General features: G+C 47.9%; 1 protein-coding gene across 3 annotated transcripts in view; it reads left to right on the forward strand.

The window, feature by feature from the left end:
• LOC115144692 (zinc finger protein 609-like) overlaps positions 1-26,987 on the forward strand; it is a 218,735-nt gene that overhangs the window by 157,321 nt on the left and 34,427 nt on the right. For all 3 annotated transcript variants that reach the window (XM_065002963.1, XM_065002964.1, XM_065002965.1), the window contains one exon: positions 5,564-5,795. In XM_065002963.1, coding sequence (XP_064859035.1) covers positions 5,564-5,795 — 232 coding nt within the window. The remainder of the gene's footprint in view (positions 1-5,563; positions 5,796-26,987) is intronic.

Here is a 26,987-nt window from a genome sequence, read left to right on the forward strand (position 1 = left end):
AACTGGCACGATTAAAACCAGCGGCATAGCAACAATCACTATCTCAATTCTGGAAAGAGAAGACTATCTCAATCTAAGTTCCCTGATAAAGTGGTTGTTTTGGGGTGCTCATCAATGCATGATCATTGGCTATAAGATGCTTTCCTCATTCATCTCCAGCGCCATCTCTGATATTCTCCGAGGGCTCAGTGATATCCCTGACGATAAGGGCCTCTTAAAGAGGCGGTACCAGTGCTCCCTGGGGGGGCCCGCCGGTCCATGCTGCTGGCGCTGGTTGCCGCTCCGATTAAAGGCCCCACTTCTCTGAGCTCAATTCATCGGGGAGCTTGTTGCTTAACTGCCAAAACACACAGCGAGAGTCTCAATAATAACAAATGTTCCCGTGTGCCTCAGTTGGTAGAGCATGGTGCTTGCAACACCAGGGTTGTGGGTTCGATTCCCACAGGGGACCAGTAGGAAAATGTCTGCACTCACTACTGTAAGTCGCTCTGGATAAGAGTGTATGCTAAATGGAAAAAAACATATATATATATAAAGTAATTTTGTTGCCGTCCTCGTCGACACCCCTCTTCCTAGTTCCTCCAACTCCCCTTTCTCACGGCGGAGCCTCTTTGCTTACTGTGCTGCCTGTGAGAGTCAAAGAAACCGGAGAAGTGGTTGTGTAAATCCCTCCTTATCCCCACCACCTGTGTGTGGAAGTCATTAACAGTATCGTCACCACCTCTGCAGTGACAGCGTCATTCGCACTTTAGTGTGAAGCGCTCTTTACACCATACGCCTTTTCTGTCATTCAGATAATGGATTGTATTTACAAAGATCCTTTTCTGTCATTCAGATAATGGATTGTATTTACAAAGCTCCTTTTCTGTCATTCAGATAATGGATTGTATTTACAAAGCTCCTTTTCTGTCATTCAGATAATGGATTGTATTTACAAAGCTCCTTTTCTGTCATTCAGATAATGGATTGTATTTACAAAGCTCCTTTTCACTTCAATGTTTTAAGACTCTTCAAATTGTGTTGGAGTTTAGTGTTTCCCTTTTAAATTGTGTTGGAGTTTAGTGTTTCCCTTTTAAATTGTGTTGGAGTTTAGTGTTTCCCTTCTAAATTGTTGTTTGTTTTGTGCAGTGTTTCCCTTCTAAATTGTTGTTTGTTTTTGTGCAGCAAGACGGGTAGGTTTTTACTAAAATGAGTTCAGCTAGCCAGTCAGTAAGCAATGACATCATGGGGGTTCGTTTATCCAATTCTAATTTTCCCACCTTTATTTAACTAGGCACGTCGGTTAATTAAGAACAAAATCTTATTTACAATGACGGCCTACACCGGCCAAACCCAGACGGCGCTGGACAAATTGTGCGCCACCCTATTGGACTCCCAATCACTGCCGGTTGTGATACCACTGCGCCACTCGGGAGACCCCTAATGTGGGTATGATGTAGGGTCGAGCTTTTCAGTACTTTAATACTTAAAGCACGTCTGTTGTTCTGTAATCCGCTCTCTCCACTGGCTTCCAGTTGAAGCTCGCATCCGCTACAAGACCATGGTGCTTGCCTACGGAGCTGTGAGGGGAACGGCACCTCAGTACCTCCAGGCTCTGATCAGGCCCTACACCCAAACAAGGGCACTGCGTTCATCCACCTCTGGCCTGCTCGCCTCCCTACCACTGAGGAAGTACAGTTCCCGCTCAGCCCAGTCAAAACTGTTCGCTGCTCTGGCCCCCCAATGGTGGAACAAACTCCCTCACGACGCCAGGACAGCGGAGTCAATCACCACCTTCCGGAGACACCTGAAACCCCACCTCTTTCAGGAATACCTAGGATAGGATAAAGTAATCCTTCTCACCCCCTTAAAAGATTTAGATGCACTATTGTAAAGTGGCTGTTCCACTGGATGTCTTAAGGTGAACGCACCAATTTGTAAGTCGTTCTGGATAAGAGCGTCTGCTAAATGACTTAAATGTAAATGTAAACAAGGCCTGACGTCACGACAACACACTTTACCCTACACACCACAATCCGAACATACAAGTCAACCTCCACTTAGTCGTTTTAGCCTCTTGGGTACCAACAGCACTAAACAACAGCTAAATAACAGGTGTGCTATGAAATGTTGACAACGGAAGCAATGTCGTCACAAGGGTTTGTCTACGATAAGGGCGTACATTCTTGAGAAAGGAGTGTTGCAGCCGCTGGCTGTGGAGCAGTGTCTCTGTTTCCATTCATACATACAGCTGTGTGTAGACAAAAGGAATACCTATGTAAGAATGCTGTTCATTGACTACAGCTCAGCATTCAACACCAAAGTACCCTCCAAGCTCATCATCAAGCTGGAGGCCCTGGGTCTCAACCCCGCCCTGTGCAACTGTTGTCCAGGACTTTCTGATAGGCCGCCCCCAGGTGGTGAAGGTAGGAAACAAAATCTCCACTTTGCTGACCCTCAACACTGGGGCCCCACAAGGGTGCGTGCTCAGCCCTCTCCTGTCCTCCCTGTTCACCCACGACTGCGTGTCCATGCACACCTCCAACTCAATCATCAAGTTTACAGACGACACTTCAGTGGTAGGCTTGATTACCAACAACGACGAGATGGCCTACAGGGAGGAGGTGAGGGCTCTGGGAGTGTGGTGTCAGGAAAATAACCTCTCACTCAATGTCAACAAAACAAAGAAGATGATTGTGGACTTTGGGAAATAGCAGAGGGAGCCCCCCCCTATCCACATCAACGGGGCAGTAGTGGAGAAGGTGGAATGTTTTAAGTCCCTCAGCGTACACATCACGGACAAACTGAAATGGTCCACCCACACAGACAGCGTGGTGAAGAAGGCGCAACAGCGCCTCTTCAACCTCAGGAGGCTAAAAAAATTTGGCCTGTGACCCAAAACCCTGACAAACTTTTACATTACTCATATCACAGGTATATACTGTATTTTACACCGTCTATTGCACCTTGCCTATGTCGCTTGGCATTCGCTCATCCATATACTTATGTACATATTCTCATTCCCCCTTTAGATGTTTGTGTGTTAGGTAGTTGTTGGGGAATTGTTAGATTACTTGTTAGATATTACTGCACTGTCAGAACTAGAAGCACAAGCATTTCGCTACACTCACAGTAACGTCTGCTAACCATGTGTTTGTGACAATTTAAAATGTGATTTGTGTTTACTAGGGGTCTGGTTGACTGACAGCCCCGGTCGGTTGACTGACAGCCCCGGTCGGTTGCTAGTTTTCAGCATCGTGTTCTACCAGCTCCAAGGTAGATGATGTGTTTGCTCAGGGGTTGTTGCCCCATGGGAAAGTGGTAGGAACTAAAGGCCAGTCCCCTCTCTGCAGAGGTGAGTGAGGCCATCTGCTGATGTGGTCTGGACTTGGCACTTCCTCGTTGATTAGCCCTGTGTTTCAGCGGCCCCATCAGCTTCTCTTCGGCTAGCCAGCTTTAAGTGCCTGTGGAATCCCTCACAGCGTAACCCTGATTTCTCCACACAATACAATCATATATTCGCCTTTTTTCCCTCCCTAACACACACAGGCTTTTCCCAAAGGCGGTACATTTTAACCCAGGTTGACGGAAGTGGATTGGTGAGTCTCTTCCACTCATGCAACTCCCCCTGTGTATTGTAAGCTAACACCAAGCAATTGGGGTGGCAGGTTGCCTAGTGGTTAGATCAAAACCCAGAGCTGACAAGGTAAAAAAAAATCTGTCGTTCTGCCCCTGAACAAGGCAGTTAAACCCACTGTTCCCCGGTAGGCAGTCATTGTGAATAAGAATGTGTTCTTAACTGACTTGCTTAGCTAAATAAAATTAAAATGTAATTGTAAAATCATTAACAATTCTCCCTAAAGTTCCATCCACACTGTTGTCGAAATAGCAAGTTTATGTTGAGTGTAGTTGTAGGCTAGATGTTGCCATAATCCTGAACCCAATAGCATGTACATATTTCCCCTTACCTCACGGAATGACAGCTACTGCTAAATAAATAGCAAGACCTCAAGTATATTTATACAAACTATTTCCATTGTTGCTTTTTCTCACAATGTGTGGATTGATCTACTGCACTGTTTTCTGTGTTTTCTTTTGAAGTTTGGTTTGGAAATGGTTCTGTTTGGAACATAGGCCTAGAACTGCTCTCCTTCTGCTGTTCTCCTGGCTATGCTTTTGGTTATATTTTGCGGTAAAAATCGATATCTTTTTAAACGCTGTACTTTCCTGTGTGTTGAGTCAATAAACACCACTAATTAGATTGTCCAATTGGCTCCCTGAGCAAGAACCTGCAATAATGGCTACACACAAGGTGCCTTATTTCAGCCATAGCTTATGTTTGAATGATTTGGTGCACTTAAGAGTTCTCAGCCATGAGTCATAATCATGGAGGACATTAATGATCTCCACCATCAGGTTAAATAAGTGCTAACCACTACAGCTTTCGGGAATATGGCTGACTAGCTCACACGGTAGGAGAGCTAGTCAGACCTCCCTTAAAGCCAGCCGTTTACATGAGGTTGCCCTGTAGCTGATTCGGCTTGCTCAAATAGTGGGGTACATTTATCAAATCAAATCCTGGGCCTCCCAGGGGGGGTTCAGTGGGTTTGTGAGAGGCTGAGAGCTCAGGCCAGAACAGTATGATGTAGTTAAACCAGTAGACCGAAGAGAGGGGCTTCACTCTCTAGGACACTAATGTTCAACATTCACAGAGCAGGGGAAATGGCCTGTCACTGCTGCCAACAACAAGTAATGTTCAACATTCACAGATCAGGGGAAATGGCCGACCACTGCTGCCAACAACAAGTAATGTTCAACATTCACAGAGCAGGGGAAATGGCCTGTCACTGCTGCCAACAACAAGTAATGTTCAACATTCACAGATCAGGGAAATGACCACTGCAGTAATGTTCAACATTCACAGAGCAGGGGAAATGGCCTGTCACTGCTGCCAACAACAAGTAATGTTCAACAGTCACAGATCAGGGGAAATGGCCTGTCACTGCTGCCAACAACAAGTAATGTAGAAACATTCACAGAGCAGGGGAAATGGCCTGTCACTGCTGCCAACAACAAGTAATGTTCAACATTCACAGAGCAGGGGAAATGGCCTGTCACAGAATGTTCAACAGTCACAGAGCAGGGGAAATGGCCTGTCACTGGTAATGTTCAACATTCACAGAGCAGGGGAAATGGCCTGTCACTGCTGCCAACAACAAGTAATGTTCATTCACATTCACAGAGCAGGGGGAAATGGCCTGTCACTGCTGCCAACAACAAGTAATGTTCAACAGTCACAGATCAGGGAAATGTTCAACAACAAGTTCAAACATTCACAGAGCAGGGGAAATGGCCTGTCACTGCTGCCAACAACAAGTAATGTTCAACATTCACAGAGCAGGGGAAATGCCCTGTCACTGCTGCCAACAACAACCAAAGAATGCTTTGACTATCACTGTATCAGTACTCTACTCTTATCAATTCTTGCCACCCTTCACATTTTGCTGTGCCTATCGTAACGTAGGAACTCCTTTGGTGTGCTCTATGTCAGATTTAGTTTATCATGTTATCTTCTTTCTCCCAGATGGAGTCTCCGGTGTCCGTGCCCGCCACTCCACCACTCCATCTCATGGCGCCGGTGGGCAACAGCAATGACAGCATCGCCTCACCCTGTGAGCAGATCATGGTGCGCACGCGCTCAGTGGCGTCCAACACGACGGACATGGCCTTGGCCACGGAGCCCGAGTGCCTGGGGCCCTGCGAACCCGGGACCAGCGTCAACCTGGAGGGCATCGTCTGGCAGGAGACCGAGGACGGTAAGGATTGTTCTATGGGCTGAGGGATACGGGGATATCATGTTGGTATAGTCTCTGTTTGAGGGGGGGCTCTCCTACTCAGTCATTTCTTTGTTGTTTTTGGTTTCCTTATGGTTTCCTATTGTAAAGTATCTTTGGGTAAAAACACTGTGAAAGTACTAGGTTATTTATTATTATGAGAAGGGACCAGAGCAATTTTTTGTGCTACAAAAACCTATATATTTTCTCTTTTTTGTGGAAAAGGGAAATGTGTTGCCTGGGATTTCTTCAATTTTTTGTTGTTGTGTGGGGCCTATTATTTTATGTAGGGCCTCACGATAAAATGTCATGAGGAGGAAAAGCAAGATGTTTTAGTTTTCTTTTATCCGCTGCCAAAAGTACAACTGGTATGAATTGTAAGCCTCTCTTTGGATAAATAATTCATTCATTAATGCAGAAGAGACATTCTTCAAAGAGGTGCATTTGGCAGTTATTCTGTGAGTTTTAACCACCGCCTACAATGGGAGATGGCTCAGCAGCGGTCCAGGGGCCGAGGGTCTTGTCTGCTTTGTGTGTTCTCACGGTGAGTCGGTCTACCATCTATAGCCTGCTCGTCTGTCCTTCTCCCTCGCTGAGTAATGGAGAAAGGAAATAGCCACCGCCTCCTCATTTTCAGCAGTTAGCCATTACAGATTTAAAAGCATCTCATTTCACAAAATCCTTCAGATCTGTCGTCCTCGGCGCAGGCACAGCTAGCCCGCCTGCTCGGACATGCTTTTCCCCCGCGGGGATGCTAATGTGTTTAAACTGAAGGACTGTGCAGCACCAGATTGCCTTTAATGATTCAGCGCTGGGGTTGGAACACAGCGTATCCACATAGTAGTTTAGTCACTTACAACCCTTAGTGTTTCGAGTGGGCGGGAAAGATCCCTCTGTGAGGCGGTGCTGACTGTCTCCTGGTCCTCTGTGAGGCGGTGCTGTCTGTCTCCTGGTCCTCTGTGAGGCGGTGCTGACTGTCTCCTGGTCCTCTGTGAGGCGGTGCTGACTGTCTCCTCTGGTCCTCTGTGAGGCGGTGCTGTCTGTCTGTCTCTGGTCCTCTGTGAGGCGGTGCTGACTGTCTGTCTCCTGGTCCTCTGTGAGGCGGTGCTGAGGCGGTGCTGACTGTCTGTCTCCTGGTCCTCTGTGAGGCGGTGCTGACTGTCTGTCTCCTGGTCCTCTGTGAGGCGGTGCTGTCTGTCTCCTGGTCCTCTGTGAGGCGGTGCTGACTGAGGCGGTGCTGTCTGTCTCCTGGTACTCTGTGAGGCGGTGCTGACTGTGTCTCCTGGTCCTCTGTGAGGCGGTGCTGTCTGTCTCCTGGTCCTCTGTGAGGCGGTGCTGACTGTCTGTCTCCTGGTCCTCTGTGAGGCGGTGCTGTCTGTCTCCTGGTCCTCTGTGAGGCGGTGCTGTCTGTCTCCTGGTCTCTGTGAGGCGGTGCTGTCTGTCTCCTGGTCCTCTGTGAGGCGGTGCTGACTGTCTGTCTCCTGGTCCTCTGTGAGGCGGTGTGTCTGTCTGTGTCTGCCTCCTGGTCCTCTGTGAGGCGGTGCTGACTGTCTGTCTCCTGGTCCTCTGTGAGGCGGTGCTGTCTGTCTCCTGGTACTCTGTGAGGCGGTGCTGTCTGTCTCCTGGTACTCTGTGAGGCGGTGCTGTCTGTCTCCTGGTCCTCTGTGAGGCGGTGCTGACTGTCTGTCTCCTGGTCCTCTGTGAGGCGGTGTAGTCTGTCTCCTGGTACTCTGTGAGGCGGTGCTGACTGTCTCCTGGTCCTCTGTGAGGCGGTGCTGACTGTCTGTCTCCTGGTCCTCTGTGAGGCGGTGCTGTCTGTCTCCTGGTCCTCTGTGAGGCGGTGCTGTCTGTCTCCTGGTCCTCTGTGAGGCGGTGCTGTCTGTCTCCTGGTCCTCTGTGAGGCGGTGCTGTCTGTCTCCTGGTACTCTGTGAGGCGGTGCTGTCTGTCTCCTGGTCCTCTGTGAGGCGGTGCTGACTGTCTCCTGGTACTCTGTGAGGCGGTGCTGTCTGCCTCCTGGTCCTCTGTGAGGCGGTGCTGTCTGTCTCCTGGTCCTCTGTGAGGCGGTGCTGTCTGCCTCCTGGTCCTCTGTGAGGCGGTGCTGTCTGTCTCCTGGTCCTCTGTGAGGAGGCGCTGTCTGCCTCCTGGTCCTCTGTGAGGCGGCGCTGTCTGCCTCCTGGTCCTCTGTGAGGCGGTGCTGTCTGCCTCCTGGTCCTCTGTGAGGCGGTGCTGTCTGTCTCCTGGTCCTCTGTGAGGCGGTGCTGTCTGTCTCCTGGTCCTCTGTGAGGCGGTGCTGTCTGCCTCCTGGTCCTCTGTGAGGCGGTGCTGTCTGTCTCCTGGTCCTCTGTGAGGCGGTGCTGTCTGTCTCCTGGTCCTCTGTGAGGCGGTGCTGTCTGTCTCCTGGTCCTCTGTGAGGCGGTGCTGACTGTCTCCTGGTCCTCTGTGAGGCGGTGCTGTCTGTCTCCTGGTCCTCTGTGAGGCGGTGCTGTCTGTCTCCTGGTCCTCTGTGAGGCGGTGCTGACTGTCTCCTGGTCCTCTGTGAGGCGGTGCTGTCTATCTCCTGGTCCTCTGTGCGGCGGTGCTGACTGTCTCCTGGTCCATTAACAGCCATGAATAAATCGCTTTCAAATGACCATGATTTAACAGCAGCAGCCGGGGTCAGGAGGCGTCTGGCTGCAGGCGTGCCCACGTGCCCCCCGCATTCCATGACCCCCGCCGCCACGATGTGGTTAGATGAACGAACACACACACACTAACTCCCAGTTCACCCTATGGCTGCTGCTGAGCAGGAGATGTGACTGGGGAAGCTGAGAGATGGTGACTAGCTGCCCCCGCCCCCCCAGGTCTCACCCTACCTCAGCAGCAGCCCCCTCCTCACTTGACAAAGAGATTAAGCACTGGGAGCAATAGACTGTAGACATCAAGGCTCAACAGTATCCACTTCAGTGCAGGACAGAGAGAGATGCAGTGTGTATGGAAGGAGAGCCTCGACCACTTCATCTGGCTATGTTTAAGGAGGGGGACTATTTAATACCTGTTGTTAGAAGCTGAACATTCAGAAGCGCGTGTGTTATCGGTGTGACTGTTTTTCGCTGCATGATTAAAACGTCTTAGGATTTATCCCCCCCCCCCCCCACCCGTGTCTTCCGACGTACTCGTATGCAAATCAAGACAATGTGTAGTGTCAGAGAGAGAGATTATTTAATGAGGTACGAGGGGGTATATCACGGCTAAGGGCTGGGTCCGGGCACTCTGCGTTGTGTCGTGCTTTAAGAACATCCCTTAGCCGTGGTATACTGGCCATATATCACAAACCCCTGAGGTGCCTTATTGCTTTTATAAACTGGTAACCAACGTAATTACTGCAGTAAAAATACGTTTTGTCATACCTGTGGTATACCACGGCTGTCAGCCAATCAACATTCAGGGCTCGAACCACCAGTTTATAATAGTCAATATATTCTACATGTTTTCCCCCCCAGTGGTGCAATTACACATCACTCAACACGTCAGCTGCATATCCACAGCTTCCTTCATTAAAGTGGGTCACGTTAAGTTGGTTTGTGATATTTCACTACCAAATGCTGACCTTTCTTGCCGTGCGGTATGTATCGAGTGCTGTGTAGATCAATGAGCAACCCCATGCTGGGCCTGACAGGGAGAAGTGTTGGCAGGGGAGGAGACTCCCCTGACACACACACACACGGGCCAAGACCCACGCTCGCTCCCCCACTGTGGGGTTGCCACAGTTACAGGCGTCTACGCCCGGGCATTTTTTGATTTAATGTGTCATGATTTGGGGATTCAATTAACTTTGAACACAAGCCAGTTTGTTTTGGGGGGCTGTAGAATTGTATTTTTGTGGTGTTTGGACAAAGAACAATGGAGACGTGTGTGAGTGGAGAATTGAGCAATGGAGGAAGCTGTGAGGAGTGAAATATCTATTGTTGGAGCTCTGTCGTGCTGTTTGAAACAATATAGCTCTGCCGTGCTGTTTGAAACAATATAGCTCTGTCGTGCTGTTTGAAACAATATAGCTCTGCCGTGCTGTTTGAAACAATATAGCTCTGTCGTGCTGTTTGAAACAATATAGCTCTGTCGTGCTGTTTGAAACAATATAGCTCTGTCGTGCTGTTTGAAACAATATAGCTCTGTCGTGCTGTTTGAAACAATATAGCTCTGTCGTGCTGTTTGAAACAATATAGCTCTGTCGTGCTGTTTGAAACAATATAGCTCTGTCGTGCTGTTTGAAACAATATAGCTCTGCCGTGCTGTTTGAAACAATATAGCTATGTCGTGCTGTTTGAAACAATATAGCTCTGCCGTGCTGTTTGAAACAATATAGCTCTGCCGTGCTGTTTGAAACAATATAGCTCTGTCGTGCTGTTTGAAACAATATAGCTCTGCCGTGCTGTTTGAAACAATATAGCTCTGTCGTGCTGTTTGAAACAATATAGCTCTGTCGTGCTGTTTGAAACAATATAGCTCTGTCGTGCTGTTTGAAACAATATAGCTCTGTCGTGCTGTTTGAAACAATATAGCTCTGTCGTGCTGTTTGAAACAATATAGCTCTGCCGTGCTGTTTGAAACAATTGGTTGCTAAGCCAACTGAGAGGAGGCTCTGGGGTTCACAACTGAGAAAGCCCTTCTAGCTCAGATCTCGGTCCAGGTTGTCAGAAAAGCCCGTTGCTTGTACCCAGGCTTGTTTTTGTCCCCGTCCAACAAGAATAAAATGATGACACAGATGTGGATGTCGAGTTTGTCTACGTAGGGGAGCTGATCTGAACACACACACACACACACACTGCGAGGAGCCCCTGGGGGGCTCTGCAGTTTCCCTGGCAGAGATATTCACTGTGGTGTAGGTAAAGCTCGCTCGGAGCATGCTCTCACTCCTCACTACACCACTCTTTTGTCTCTCTCTCTCAGTCCTGTGGTTTTGGCCTCTCACTCGCTCAGTCCTGTGGTTTTGGCCTCTCACTCTCCCAGTCCCTTGGTTTTGGCCTCTCACTCGCTCAGTCCTGTGGTTTTGGCCTCTCACTCTCCCAGTCCCTTGGTTTTGGCCTCTCATTCTCCCAGTCCCTTGGTTTTGGCCTCTCACTCTCCCAGTCCCTTGGTTTTGGCCTCGGCTTTCCCTCTCACTCATCACTCATCCTCTTCTGTCCACAGCTAGGCCTCGCTCCATTCCATCCATGGACCAGCCCTACTGGTCTAGACAGTCCAGCCCAGCCCAGCCCTATTGGTCTAGACAGCCCAGCCCAACCCAGCCCTATTGGTCTAGACAGCCCAGTCCTACTGGTCTAGACAGCCCATCCCTACTGGTCTAGACAGCCCATCCCTACTGGTCTAGACAGCCCAGCCCTACTGGTCTAGACAGCCCAGCCCAGTCCTACTGGTCTAGACAGCCCAGCCCAGTCCTACTGGTCTAGACAGCCCAGCCCAGTCCTACTGGTCTAGACAGCCCAGCCCAGTCCTACTGGTCTAGACAGCCCAGCCCATCCCTACTGGTCTAGACAGCCCAGCCCAGTCCTACTGGTCTAGACAGCCCAGCCCAACCCTACTGGTCTAGACAGCCCAGCCCAACCCAGCCCTACTGGTCTAGACAGCCCAGCCCAACCCAGCCCTACTGGTCTAGACAGCCCAGCCCAACCCAGCCCTACTGGTCTAGACAGCCCAGCCCAACTCAGCCCTACTGGTCTAGACAGCCCAGCTCAACCCAGACCTACTGCTCTAGACAGCCCAGCCCAACCCTACTGGTCTAGACAGTCCAGCCCTACTGGTCTAGACAGCCCATCCCTACTGGTCTAGACAGCCCATCCCTACTGGTCTAGACAGCCCATCCCTACTGGTCTAGACAGCCCAGCCCTACTGGTCTAGACAGCCCAGCCCTACTGGTCTAGACAGCCCAGCCCTACTGGTCTAGACAGCCCATCCCTACTGGTCTAGACAGCCCATCCCTACTGGTCTAGACAGCCCATCCCTACTGGTCTAGACAGCCCATCCCTACTGGTCTAGACAGCCCATCCCTACTGGTCTAGACAGCCCATCCCTACTGGTCTAGACAGCCCATCCCTACTGGTCTAGACAGCCCAGCCCAACCCAGCCCTATTGGTCTAGACAGCACAGCCCAGCCCAACCCTACTGGTCTAGACAGCCCAGCCCAACCCATCCCTACTGGTATAGACAGCCCAGCCCAACCCTACTGGTCTAGACAGCCCAGCCCAACCCAGCCCTAGTGGTCTAGACAGCCCAGCCCAACCCAGCCCTAGTGGTCTAGACAGCCCAGCCCAACCCAGCCCTAGTGGTCTAGACAGCCCAGCCCAACCCAGCCCTAGTGGTCTAGACAGCCCAGCCCAACCCAGCCCTAGTGGTCTAGACAGCCCAGCCCAACCCAGCCCTAGTGGTCTAGACAGCCCAGCCCAACCCAGCCCTAGTGGTCTAGACAGCCCAGCCCAACCCAGCCCTACTGGTCTAGACAGCCCAGCCCAACCCAGCCCTAGTGGTCTAGACAGCCCAGCCCAACCCAGCCCTACTGGTCTAGACAGCCCAGCCCAACCCAGCCCTACTGGTCTAGACAGCCCAGCCCAGCCCTACTGGTCTAGACAGCCCAGCCCAACCCTACTGGTCTAGACAGCCCAGCCCAACCCAGCCCTACTGGTCTAGACAGCCCAGCCCAACCCAGCCCTACTGGACGATACCTATAACGGGGGGAAAAGGCTTTTGTAATCAGGGTGTCCACGTGTCCTTAGTCTTAACTTCTTGCGTCGAGTCATCCCGGATCCGGGATCGTGAATAGAGCCTCAAGCTCATTACCATAACGCAACGTTAACTATTCATGAAAATCGCAAATGAAATTAAATAAATATGCTAGCTCTCAAGCTTAGCCTTTTGTTAACAACACTGTCATCTCAGATTTTCATAAATATGCTTCTCGACCATAGCAAAACAAGCATTTGTGTAACAGCATTTAGCGTTAGCATAGCATTTAGCGTTAGCATTCAGCAGGCAACATTTTCACAAAAACCAGAAAACCATTCAAATAAAATCATTTACCTTTGAAGAACTTCTGATGTTTTCAATGAGGAGACTCAGTTAGATAGCAAATGTTCAGTTTTTCCTGAAAGATTATTTGTTTAGGAGAAATCGCTCCATTTTGTGCGTCACGTTTAGCTAAGAAAAAAAATGTATCCAGGATTGTGTAAATCTATCAGCAAACTCATTAGCATAACACAACGTTAACTATTCATGAAAATCGCAAATGAAATTAAATCAATATGCTAAGCTCTCAAGCTTAGCCTTTTGTTAACAACACTGTCATCTCAGATTTTCAAAAATATGCTTCTCAACCATAGCAAAACAAGCATTTGTGCAACAGTATTGATAGCTAGCGTTAGCATTTAGCGTTAGCATTTAGCGTTAGCATTTAGCGTTAAACATTACGAAAAATTATCCATTTATCAAAGATCATCCAATTAATGTTATTTTTTTCTTGCAGGTAAATATGACATTGTAGTCATTTAGTAAACGCTCTTGTCCAGAGCGACTTAAAGTAGAAATTAGGATTAAGTGTCTTGCTCAAGGTCACATCAACAGATTTTTCACCTAGTCGGTTCGACCTTTTTGTTTACTGGCCCATCGCTCTTAACCACTAGCTAATATTTACCTTCTTACTTCGGCTGCACATTCCCCTGCGCAACAGGCTACTGTGTAAAAACATGTTATCGTGTATTTATAAAGCCCTTTTCACATCAGCCGATGTCACATAGCGCTGTACAGAAACCCAGCCTAAAACTCCAGAGAGCAAGCAATGCAGATATAGAAGCACAGTGGCTAGGAAAAAACTCCCTAGGAATGCTGGAACCTAGGAAGAAACCAGGCTCTGAGGGGTGGCCAGTCCTCTTCTGGCTGTGCTGAGGGGAGATTATAGGAGTACATGGCAGATCATTCGTCAAGTATGGATGCTCGCCAACGTTTCAATAATTATACAAGTTTATTGCTATAGTTATCATCTTGGGTGTGGATGGCCCTTTTTGTGTTAGTGTGAAGGTGCGGATGGCCCTTTGTGTGTTAGTGTAAAGGTGCAGATGGCCCTTTTTGTGTTAGTGTGAAGGTGCAGATGGCCCTTTGTGTTAGTATAAAGGTGCAGATGGCCCTTTGTGTTAGTATAAAGGTGCAGATGGCCCTTTGTGTTAGTATAAAGGTGCGGATGGGCCTTTGTGTTAGTATAAAGGTGCGGATGGGCCCCTTTGTGTATAAAGGTAAAAGGTGCAGATGGCCCTTTGTGTTAGTGTAAAGGTGCAGATGGCCCTTTGTGTTAGTATAAAGGTGCAGATGGCCCTTTGTGTTAGTGTAAAGGTGCAGATGGCCCTTTGTGTTAAAGTGGCCCTTTGTGTTAAAAAGGTGCAGATGGCCCTTTGTGTTAGTGTAAAGGTGCAGATGGCCCTTTGTGTTAGTGTAAAGGTGCAGATGGCCCTTTGTGTTAGTGTAAAGGTGCAGATGGCCCTTTGTGTTAGTATAAAGGTGCAGATGGCCCTTTGTGTTAGTGTAAAGGTGCAGATGGCCCTTTGTGTTAGTGTAAAGGTGCAGATGGCCCTTTGTGTTAGTGTAAAGGTGCAGATGGCCCTTTGTGTTAGTATAAAGGTGCAGATGGCCCTTTGTGTTAGTATAAAGGTGGGAATTTGTGACTGACTCCTATTAAATGTATGCAGTGTGTGGTCAGTGAGTATTAAGGCCTACTACAACAGGGTGCAGTAGAGGGGGTCAGTCAGTGTGTAATGGTCAGGGATCAGCAGAAGGGGTCAGTCGGTATATCGTGGTCATGGAGCAGCAGGAGGGGTCAGTCAGTGTGTTGTGGTCACGGAGCAGCAGAAGGGGTCAGTCAGTGTGTCGTGGTCAGGGAGCAGCAGGAGGGGTCAGTCAGTGTGTCGTGGTCAGGGAGCAGCAGGAGGGGTCAGTCAGTGTGTCGTGGTCAGGGAGCAGCAGGAGGGGTCAGTCAGTGTGTCGTGGTCAGGGAGCAGCAGAAGGGGTCAGTCAGTGTGTCGTGGTCAGGGAGCAGCAGGAGGGGTCAGTCAGTGTGTTGTGGTCAGGGAGCAGCAGAAGGGGTCAGTCAGTGTTTCGTGGTCAGGGAGCAGCAGAAGGGGTCAGTCAGTGTGTCTGCACAATCAGTTAACACTACTCAAGGTCTCAGTGTGAGGGCTTGTTTTTCAGCCCCAGGGAAGCACAAACGGCACACGGCTGCCAAGCCCTCTGCCCTCAGAGGAAAGGAAAAGAACGAGGAGGGGATTTGGAGCTGTTCTCTCTCCCTTCCATTCAGCGGGAGTCGCTCAGCTTGTGTTAAATGGCTGGTGAGGTGATTTCAAAAGAGCGCCCCCTCACCCTGGTCATGTGACCCGGATATTCAGAGAGTCGTCACCGTAGCCTCGCTACAGGAGCAAGACCTCATCAACACAGATGTCTGGCATCCGCATTCCATCCGCATTCCATCCCCATTCCACCCGCATTCCATCCGCATTCCACCCGCATTCACCCGCATTCCACCCGCATTCCATCCCCATTCCATCCATTTTCCATCCATTTTCCACCCGCATTCCATCCATTTTCCATCCGCATTCCATCCATTTCCCATCTGCATTCCATCCATTTTCCATCCGCATTCCATCCATTTTCCATCCGCATTCCATCCATTTTCCATCCGCATTCCATCCATTTTCCATCCGCATTCCATCCATTTTCCATCCATTTTCCATCCATTTCCATCCGCATTCCATCCATTTTCCATCCATTTTCCATCCGCATTCCATCCATTTTCCATCCATTTTCCATCCCCATTCCATCCATTTTCCATCCGCATTCCATCCGCATTCCATCCATTTTCCATCCGCATTCCATCCATTTTCCATCCATTTTCCATCCGCATTCCACCCATTTTCCATCCGCATTCCATCCATTTCCCATCCGCATTCCATCCATTTTCCATCCGCATTCCATCCATTTTCCATCCGCATTCCATCCATTCTCCATCCGCATTCCATCCATTTTCCATCCATTTTCCATCCATTTCCATCCGCATTCCATCCATTTTCCATCCGCATTCCATCCATTTTCCATCCATTTTCCATCCCCATTCCATCCGCATTCCATCCGCATTCCATCCGCATTCCATCCGCATTCCATCCATTTTCCATCCGCATTCCATCCAGTTTCCACCCATTTTCCATCCGCATCCCATCCATTTTCCATCCGCATTCCATCCATTTTCCATCCATTTTCCATCCGCATTCCATCCATTTTCCATCCGCATTCCATCCATTTTCCATCCGCATTCCATCCATTTTCCATCCGCATTCCATCCATTTTCCATCCGCATTCCATCCATTTTCCATCCATTTTCCATCCATTTCCATCCGCATTCCATCCATTTTCCATCCATTTTCCATCCGCATTCCATCCATTTTCCATCCATTTTCCATCCCCATTCCATCCATTTTCCATCCATTCCATCCATTCCATCCATTTTCCATCCGCATTCCATCCAGTTTCCATCCATTTTCCATCCGCATTCCACCCATTTTCCATCCGCATTCCATCCATTTCCCATCCGCATTCCATCCATTTTCCATCCGCATTCCATCCATTTTCCATCCGCATTCCATCCATTCTCCATCCGCATTCCATCCATTTTCCATCCATTTTCCATCCATTTCCATCCGCATTCCATCCATTTTCCATCCGCATTCCATCCATTTTCCATCCATTTTCCATCCCCATTCCATCCGCATTCCATCCGCATTCCATCCGCATTCCATCCGCATTCCATCCATTTTCCATCCGCATTCCATCCAGTTTCCACCCATTTTCCATCCGCATCCCATCCATTTTCCATCCGCATTCCATCCATTTTCCATCCATTTTCCATCCGCATTCCATCCATTTTCCATCCGCATTCCATCCATTTTCCATCCGCATTCCATCCATTTTCCATCCGCATTCCATCCATTTTCCATCCGCATTCCATCCATTTTCCATCAGCATTCCATCCATTTTCCATCCATTTTCCATCCGCATTCCATCCATTTTCCATCCCCATTCCATCCATTTTCCACCCGCATTCCATCCCCATTCCATCCATTTTCCATCCGCATTCCATCCATTTTCCATCCGCATTCCATCCATTTTCTAATGCTTGCAGAAGTGGTATATTTTGTTTCTTTGGTAAACATTTAAAAGTTTGTTGATTACCTAATTCAATTTTAGTTATTAGCCTACGCCCAATTATTTGAACAAAAATGGGAGAAGCACCAATTGACCTCAAGTATCCATATTGGCACAATTACTGAGACCAGTTGAATGTTAGTGCCAAATTGGCCTCCAGACTTCATCATTTTTGGAACAACAAGATAAGGTGATAACTTTTGAAAGCCCAGCTCTACCACAGATTTCAGCTACATGGTTCTAGCTAGCTTTGTGTGTGTGGAAGAGTGTAATCCAATGCCACAGAAAGCCGGAATCACGATGGCAGAGTTTATCAGTTACCATTTAGCAGTGAAAGGATTTCATTCCTTTATACCCGGTAGTCGATTGGCACCGTTTCCTCTGGGATTAAAACCTTTATCACTGTTATCAACACTTTAGACAATGTAGAATAATCCCACACAGCTCTCGTCAACACAATGCCTTTTAAACATCAATTGAGAACATAAACTCTCAGACTTTCAGGCTGGATGGGATTGTGCACTGGTGGGTGACGCTAGCACAGGCCCTTTATTTAGTCCTCTAGACATTTACATTATATAGATTTTGTCCACTCATCTATTTGACCTGCAGTTGGTGAATGGGGGGAAAATGTAATACGACTAGTTAAATGAGAATGGTGCCTGGGGGCCTCGGACGACCTGCAGACTTGACCCACCGCAGGGGAGGGGGTCCTTAGTGGCCAGGGGAGGGGGCCTTAGTGGACAGGGGGAGGAGGGCCTTAGTGGCCAGGGGGAGGAGGGCCTTAGTGGCCAGGGGAGGGGGCCTTAGTGGACAGGGGGAGGAGGGCCTTAGTGGACAGGGGGAGGAGGGCCTTAGTGGCCAGGGGAGGGGGTCCTTAGTGGCCAGGGGAGGGGGTCCTTAGTGGCCAGGGGAGGGGGGCCTTAGTGGCCAGGGGGAGGAGGGCCTTATTGGCCAGGGGGAGGAGGGCCTTATGGCCAGGGGAGGGGGGCCTTAGTGGACAGGGGGAGGAGGGCCTTAGTGGACAGGGGGAGGGGGCCTTAGTGGCCAGGGGAGGAGGGCCTTAGTGGCCAGGGGGAGGAGGGCCTTAGTGGCCAGGGGGAGGAGGATTACGGGGTCCATGCCTGCCTATTTAATGAAAGACCTTCCAGTGGGGGAAAGATGAAACTGGTGACCCAGGCAGGAGAGGTTCCCAGACCTCTAGGCTCCCTCTGGGAGCTTGTCAGCTCTTTGTTGCCATTAGAGAGGCTTTTGATGGGAGAGGTGAGGAGGGATGAGCGGAGCAAGGCTGGTGGTGATCTTTGATGGGGGAGGTGAGGAGAAGTGGTCTTTGTTGCCATTAGGGAGGTCTTTGAGGGAGGTGAGGCGAAGTGGTCTTTGTTGCTCTGCGGGGGCAGTGGATAGGAAGGGGTTCCTAGCTGGTGCCCTTGAGAATCAACATGGGGCAACCGGTTCATGTCTCTCGTAGCTTCTTTCTTTCTCATTGTATCTTGCCATTTTACTTTTCTTATTACTCTTTTCTGTCTCCATTTCTTCCTGGGCCTTTCTGCTTCCTGGGCCTTTCTGCTTCCTGGGCTTGATACAAATGATCCAGGCTAACTCCAATGTACTTAGCAGATGAGGAAGGGAGGTCCATTTTGGTTGCCTATTTTTCACTTGCTAAATCCATTCATTTTAAACAACTGTAGTAAGTTCAGAAGCTACTTGACTCCTTCAACTCGGCCATGGAGAAGGAAAAATAATTACCTACAAATCCTCCAACCGTATCTGAAGATCTGCTCTGTACGCTCTCTGGTTCAGTAAGACCTCGGCAAGTGGAGCTTGTAGTCTGAGTTTGGGCTTGTCAGCCGTGTCACTTTGCTGCTCTTTGCGCAGTCTGCGGAGAGGTATGCAAAACAACCGCAGAGTCCCAGACTTCAAGTATGAAAAACAGTATGGCTTTACCGCTCCGCAACGAGCCCTTCTCCAACTGGCTGTCTTCTACGAGCCCTTCTCCAACTGGCTGTCTTCTACGAGCCATTCTCCAACGGGCTGTCTTCTACGAGCCATTCTCCAACTGGCTGTCTTCTACGGCTGTCTTCTACGAGCCATGGCTGTCTTCACGAGCCATTCTCCAACTGGCTGTCTTCTACGAGCCATTCTCCAACGGGCTGTCTTCTACGAGCCATTCTCCAACTGGCTGTCTTCTACGAGCCATTCTCCAACTGGCTGTCTTCTACGAGCCCTTCTCCAACTGGCTGTCTTCTACGAGCCCTTCTCCAACTGGCTGTCTTCTACGAGCCCTTCTCCAACTGGCTGTCTTCTACGAGCCCTTCTCCAACTGGCTGTCTTCTACGAGCCATTCTCCAACTGGCTGTCTTCTACGAGCCATTCTCCAACTGGCTGTCTTCTACGAGCCATTCTCCAACTGGTTGTCTTCTACGAGCCCTTCTCCAACTGGCTGTCTTCTACGAGCCCTTCTCCAACTGGCTGTCTTCTACGAGCCCTTCTCCAACTGGCTGTCTTCTACGAGCCATTCTCCAACTGGCTGTCTTCTACGAGCCCTTCTCCAACTGGCTGTCTTCTACGAGCCCTTCTCCAACTGGCTGTCTTCTACGAGCCATTCTCCAACTGGCTGTCTTCTACGAGCCATTCTCCAACTGGCTGTCTTCTACGAGCCCTTCTCCAACTGGCTGTCTTCTACGAGCCCTTCTCCAACTGGCTGTCTTCTACGAGCCATTCTCCAACTTGCTGTCTTCTACGAGCCATTCTCCAACTGGCTGTCTTCTACGAGCCCTACAAACCCCAGGCAGGTTCTCTGGGAGGGGACAAACCCCAGGCAGGTTCTCTGGGAGGGGACAAACCCCAGGCAGGTTCTCTGGGAGGGGACAAACCCCAGGCAGGTTCTCTGGGAGGGGACAAACCACAGGTAGGCTCGCTGGGAGGGGACAAAGACTGTTTAATTTGGGCCAATTTCAAGTTTTCATAAGAATCTGTAATCTGCATTTTTGGAAGCCAGTTATGGCCGATTACATTGCATTCCACGAGGAAACTGAGTGGCAGGCTTACCACTTGTCACGCGAGTGCAGCAAGGAGCCAAGCTAAGTTCCTAGCTAGCATTAAACGTATCTATAAAAAATTATCTATCTTCAGATAATCACTAGTTAACTACACATGGTTGATGATATTACTAGGTTAACTAGCTTGTCCTGCTTTGCATATAATCAATGCGTTGCCTGTTAATTTATCATCGAATCACAGCCTACTTCAACTTCGCCAAACGGGTGATGATTTAACAAATGCGCAATCGTTGCACCATTGTACCTAACCATAAACATCAATGCCTTTCTTAAAATCAATACACAGAACCTGCATATTTAGTTAAAAGAAATTCATGTTAGCAGGCAATATTAAATAGGAAAATTGTGTATATGCAACAGTTTGGGCCGCCTGGCTCGTTGCAAGCTAATTTGCCAGAATTGTACATAATTATGACATAACATTGAAGGTTGTGCAATGTAACAGCAATATTTAGACTTAGGGATGCCATCCGTTAGATAAAATACGGAACATTTCCGTATTTCACTGAAAGAATAAACTTTTTGTTTTCTAAATGATAGTTTACGGATTTTACCATATAAATGACCTAAGGCTCGTATTTCTGTGTTTATTATAATTAAGTCTATGATTTGATATAGCAGTCTGACTGAGCGGTGGTAGGCAGCAGCAGGCTCGTAAGCATTCATTCAAACAGCACTTTACTGCGTTTGCCAGCAGCTCTTCGCAATGTTTGATTCACAGCGCTGTTTATGACTTCAAGCCTATCAACTCCCGAGATTAGGCTGGCAATACTATAGTGCCTATAAGAACATCCAATAGTCAAAGGTATATGGAATACAAATGGTATAGAGAGAAATAGTCAACAATCATAACTCCTATAATAACTACAACCTAAAACTTCTTAACTGGGAATATTGAACCACCAGCTTTCATATGGTCTGAGCAAGGAACTTAAACGTTAGCTTTTTTACATGGCACATATTGCACTTTTACTTACTTCTCCAACACTGTGTTTTTGCATTAATTGAACATGTTTCATTATTTATTTGAGACAAAATAGATTTTATTTATGTATTATATTAAGTTAAAATAAGTGTTCATTGTTCATTCAGTATTGTTGTAATTGTCATTATTACAAATATATATATAAATATAAATCGGACGATTAATCGGTATCGGCTTTTTTTGGTCCTCCAATGATCGTTATCGGCGTTGAAAAATCATAATCGGTCAACCTCTAATGTGTAGTGGGGGGTCAATGCCTGGTGGTTGTGTGTAGTGGGGGTCAATGCCTGGTGGTTGTGTGTAGTGGGGGTCAATGCCTGGTGGTTGTGTGTGTAGGGGGGTCAATGCCTGGTGGTTGTGTGTAGTGGGGGTCTCATGCCTGGTGGTTGTGTGTAGTGGGGGGTCAATGCCTGGTGGTTGTGTGTAGTGGGGGATCAATGCCTGGGGGGGGGTTGTGGTGGTTGTGTGTAGTGGGGTTCAATGCCTGGTGGTTGTGTGTAGTGGGGTTCAATGCCTGGTGGTTGTTGTAGTGGGGTTCAATGCCTGGGGTTGTGTGTAGTGGGGGTTATGTGTAGTGGGGGGTCAATGCCTGGGGGTTGTGTGTGGGGGGTCAGTGGGGTTTGTGTAGTGGGGTCAGTGGGGGTTGTGTGTAGTGGGGGTCAATGCCTGGGGTTGTGTGTAGTGGGGGCCTGGGGTTGTGTGTAGTGGGGTTTAGTGGGGGTCAATGCCTGGGGGTTGTGTGTAGTGGGGGTCAATGCCTGGGGTTGTGTGTAGTGGGGGTCAATGCCTGGGGGTTGTGTGTAGTAGGGGGTCAATGCCTGGGGGTTGTGTGTAGTGGGGTTTAGTGCCTGGGGGTTGTGTGTAGTGGGGGTTGTGTGTGGAAGTAAGTGAGTGAGGGAGTTCATTTGTTTTCTTGTCAAACTCCCCAGTGCTCGTGTGGTGGGTCACCTGCTGAAACATTTGCTTAATATAAGGAATTTTAAACTATTTACTTTTTTTCCTGACAACCAAAAGTGTATGATATATTTGGGTACTTTTCTGATCCACAACTGTCTTAGAAAAATTTTAAAACATTTGCAATATAAGGAATTTTAAACACTTTTGTGTGGCCCACAACTGTCTTGTGTGGCCTTTTTACCACTTCTTATTGGTGCTGTGGTTACATTCATACACACAGCGCTCACACTTCACACAGACTAGGTTACATTCATACACACACTTCACACAGACTAGTCTACATTCATACACACAGCTCACACACTTCAATCTTCACCTGTGTTTTACCATTCATATATGTGAATTTGGGGACATCCCTCACCTCCTCAAAGCAGTTATGTGATTTCAGGGACTTACATGAGTAGTGTTTAATGGACAGAATCAGATTTTTAATGTCTTGGCACAGACTATTGACTTCCTTTACGAGGCTCCGGTGTTGAGCCATTTGAAATAACATTTGCGTGCCTGAGAAAATGACATGGAATTGGCAGAGAGCTTCATTTTCTCTTGTACCTTACCCAGACAATGGAACCCAGGTTCATTTTCTCTTCCACCTTACCCAGACAATGGAACCCAGGTTCATTTTCTCTTCCACCTTACCCAGACAATGGAACCCAGGTTCATTTTCTCTTGCACCTTACCCAGGCAATGGAACCCAGGTTCATTTTCAGTGGTAGGCCTAATGGTTACCTTTCCAACAATGTACTGATGTCATACTAACTTTTGGAAGATGGGATAATTGCTCCCAAAGCTGTTCTGTCTGCCTAAACGTGAAGTCACGCAAGTTGATCATCGTTTGTATGAAAGGCTTGTCTCGTTGAACTATTTTTCGTCTCTTTGTTGTGCCGTTAACTTTGGTTCTATTGATGTTTTTACTGCTCTGACAGTTCAAACCTATCAGAACGGTTGTAAAGTGTTGGACAGCTATAGGCTTTTGAGTTAATGGTACATACTCCCTTTCTTGAAACCAAACCAATATTCTGCACTTGAGATAAGCAACATTATCTGCGGTGTGCTGTGTAAACACAATCATTGTGACTGATATTTGAGAGAAGCTTCTAAGGCAAAACTGTCGGCTTACTGAGTTCAGGTCAATTATGAAAGCCAAAGCCCCTGAGGGAATGTCTCAATGAAAATGGACTGTGTGTGTGTGTGTGTGTGTGTTTCTTTGGAAGCTCATCCTGTGATACCAACTGCCCCCTAGTGGTCGAATAAGGGTATGGCCGTCTCTCTCAGCAGCCAGTCACACAGACGAGTCGAGCCTCACTTCTCCACTTCCTCTCGCTCTGCTAGTATCAAAGTGTCTGTCAGCCCGATGCACAAACCATTCGGGAGACAAATTGAAGGCGACAGACCTGGGCTCTGGCAACCAGGGAACTCTTTCATATGCCTCAGCTGTTTCCTTCCCCGACACAAAAATAAACCTTTTTTTTTTTTTTCCCTGTGGAGCCTCTGCAGTCTGCAGGCAGCAATGTCAGCTGGAGGACAACACCACTCTGTTTCTCCTCCTCCTTCATCCCTCACTCAGCTGCATACAAATGGCTGTCTGTCAGTGTACTGTGCTGCTCCCAGCCTCTGTAATCAGGAACTGCTCTGTTCTAATGGAGGCGGGAGGGGTGTGTGTGTGTGTGTGTGTGCAGTTCCAACCCCAAAACCAGCGTGCTGAATACTGAACAGCTGCACCTTTTCTATTCAATGCTCTGAGATTGACCTGAATGTTGCTTGGTGCCATCTTTTCTCTTGGGGAATTAATAGGAAACCAGAGAAGAAGACAGACGTTTTACGTTTCCCCAGCCGATTGTGTTTTTGTACCTAATGTTGCCGCTACCGTCTCTTATGACCGAAAATAACTTCTGGACATCAGGACTGCGATTACTCACCACGGACCGGGAGAATCCTTTTTTTCCTTTAACTTCTTGACGCTACCCATCCCTTTAGCGGGATAAGTGTCATCAACAACCGCTGAATTGCAGAGCGCCACATTCAAATAATATTACTAAAAATATTTATATTCATGAAATCACAAGTGCTATATAGCAAAACACAGCTTAGCTTTTTGTTAATCCACCTGTCATGTCAGATTGTGAAAATATGCTTTACAGCGAAAGCAATCCAAGCGTTGCTTGTAAGTGTAAGTTTATCGATCACTCGACAAAACATTATGAACACCTAGCATCAAAGTAGCTTGGTCACGAAAATCAGAAATGCAATCAAATTCATCGCTTACCTTTGATGATCTTCAGATGTTTTCACTCACGAGACTTCCAGTTACACAATAAATGTTCCCTTTGTTCCATAAAGATTATTTTTATATCCAAAATACCTCCGTTTGTTTGGCGCATTATGTTCAGAAATCTACAGAGCGGTCACGACAACGCAGATGAAAATTCCAAATAGTATCCGTAATGTCCACAGAAACATGTCAAATGTTTTTTATAATCAATCCTCAAGTTGTTTTTAAAATATATAATCGATAATATATAAACCGCAACTGTCTTTTTCAGTAGGAGAGGGAGAGGCCATGGCTGCCCAAACTCTGTTGCATGAGCAAAACTAATGCGAACATCTGACGCAATGTTATCTTTCTCAATCATTTTTCAAAATAAAAGCCTGAAACTATGTCTGAAGACTGTTGACACCTTGAGGAAGCGATAGGAAAAGGAATCTGGTTCATATCCCTTTAAATGGAGCAAAGGCATGCTATGGAACATGGAGTTTTCAAAATAGAAGCCACTTCCTGGTTTGATTTTCCTCAGGTTTTCGCCTGCAATATCAGTTCTGTTATACTCACAGACAATATTTTTGACAGTTTTTGAAACTTTAGTGTTTTCTATTCTAAGCTGTCAATTATATCCATATTCTAGCATCTGGTCCTGAAAAATAGTCTGTTTACTTTGGGAACGTTATTTTTCCAAACATAAAAACAGTGCCCCCTAGCTTCAAGAGGCTAATGAGTCTGACGAGCCTGACGTGAATGATATACTGCTTTCTCGGGAACAGGTCCAGATCCCCGTGATTTGCGTGAAGAGGAGGCTGAGAAAAAGGGGCCGGAGGGTGGGCTGTCTTCTGAGAATTTGTAGGCGATCAAATAAACCCCCCACTTCCTTCCATTGTGCTAGCAAAAGTTCAATCTTTGGAGAATAAAATCGTTGACCTACGTGCAAGATTAAACTACCAACGGGACATTCAAAACTGTAATATCTTATACTTCATGGAGTCGTGGCTGAACGACGACACTATCAACATATAGCTGGCTGGTTATACACTGTACCGGCAGGATAGAACAGCAGCGTCTGGTAAGACAAGGGGTGGCAGACTATGTATTTTTGTAAATAACAGCTGGTGCACGATATCTAAGGAAGTCTCGAGCTATTGCGGGTCTACAGATTATCATGACATATTCAATCTACCTAGAGTTAATATCTGTATTTTTCGTAGCTGTTTACATACCACCACAGTCAGAGGCTGGCACTAAAAACAGCATTGAATTAGCTGTATTTTGTCATAAGCAAACAGGAAACCGCTCACCCAGAGGCGGCGCTTCTAGTAGCCGGGGACTTTAATGCAGGGAAACTTAAATCTGTTTTACCAAATTTCAATCAGCATGTTAAATGTGCAACCATAGAAGAAAAAAACTCTGGACCACCTTTACTCCACACACAGAGACACGTACAAAGCTCTCCCTCGCCCTCCATTTGGCAAAGCTGACCATAATTGTATCCTCCTGATTCCTGCTTACAAGTAAAAACTAGTCAGGAACCACCAGTGACTTGATCAATACAAAAGTGGTCAGATGAAGCAGATGCTAAACTACAGGACTGTTTTTCTAGCACAGACTGGAATATGTATCGGGATTCTTCCAACGGCATTGAGGAGTACACCACATCAGTCATTGGCTTCATCAATCGATGACGTCATCCCCACAGTGACCATGAGTACATACCCCAACCAGAAGCCATGGACTACAGGCAACATCCACATTGAGCTAAAGGTTAGAGCTGACGCTTTCAAGGAGCGGGACTCTAACCCCGACGCTTATAAGAAATCCAGCTATGCCCTCCGACGAACAATCAAACAGGCAAAGAGTCAATACAGGACTAAGATGGAATCGTACTACACCGACTCTGATGCTCGTCGGATGTGGCAGGGCCAGTAAACCATTACAGACTCCAAAGGGAAGCACAGCTGAGAGCTGCCCAGTGACACGAGCCTACCAGGCAAGCTAAACTACTTATATGCTCGCTTCGAGGCAAATAACACTGAAACATGCATGAGAGCACCAGTTGTTCCGGAAGACTGTGTGATCACGCTCTCCGCAGCCGACGTGAGTAAGACTTTTAAACAGGTCAACATTCACAAGGCCAGACAGATTACCAGGACGTGTGCTGCGAGCATGCGCTGACCAACTAGCAAGTGTCTTCACTACCATTTTCATCCTCTCCCTGTCCAGTCTGTAATACCAACATGTTTTAAGCAGACCACCATAGTGCCCGTGCCCAAGAACACTAAGGCAACCTGCCTAAATGACTACCGACCCGTAGCACTCAAGTCTGTAGCCATGAAGTGCTTTGAAAGGCTGATCATGGCTCACATCAACACCATTATCCCAGAAACCCTAGATAGACCCACCCCAATTTGCATACTGCCCCAGCAGATCCCCAGACAATGCAATCTCTATTACACTCCACACCCTTTCCCACCTGCACAAAATGAACACCTATGTGAGAATGCTATTCATTGACAACAGCTTAACGTTCAATACAATAGTGCCCTCAAAGCTCATCAATAAGTTAAGGTTCCTGGGACTAAATGCCTCCCCCTGCAACTGGATCCTGGACTTCCTGATGGGCCACCCCCAGGTGGTATGGATAGGTAACAACACATCCACCACACTGATCCTCAACACAGGCGCCCCTCAGGGGTGC

The sequence above is a fragment of the Oncorhynchus nerka genome, linkage group LG17, assembly GCF_034236695.1.
Source record: "Oncorhynchus nerka isolate Pitt River linkage group LG17, Oner_Uvic_2.0, whole genome shotgun sequence".
NCBI lineage: Eukaryota > Metazoa > Chordata > Actinopteri > Salmoniformes > Salmonidae > Oncorhynchus > Oncorhynchus nerka.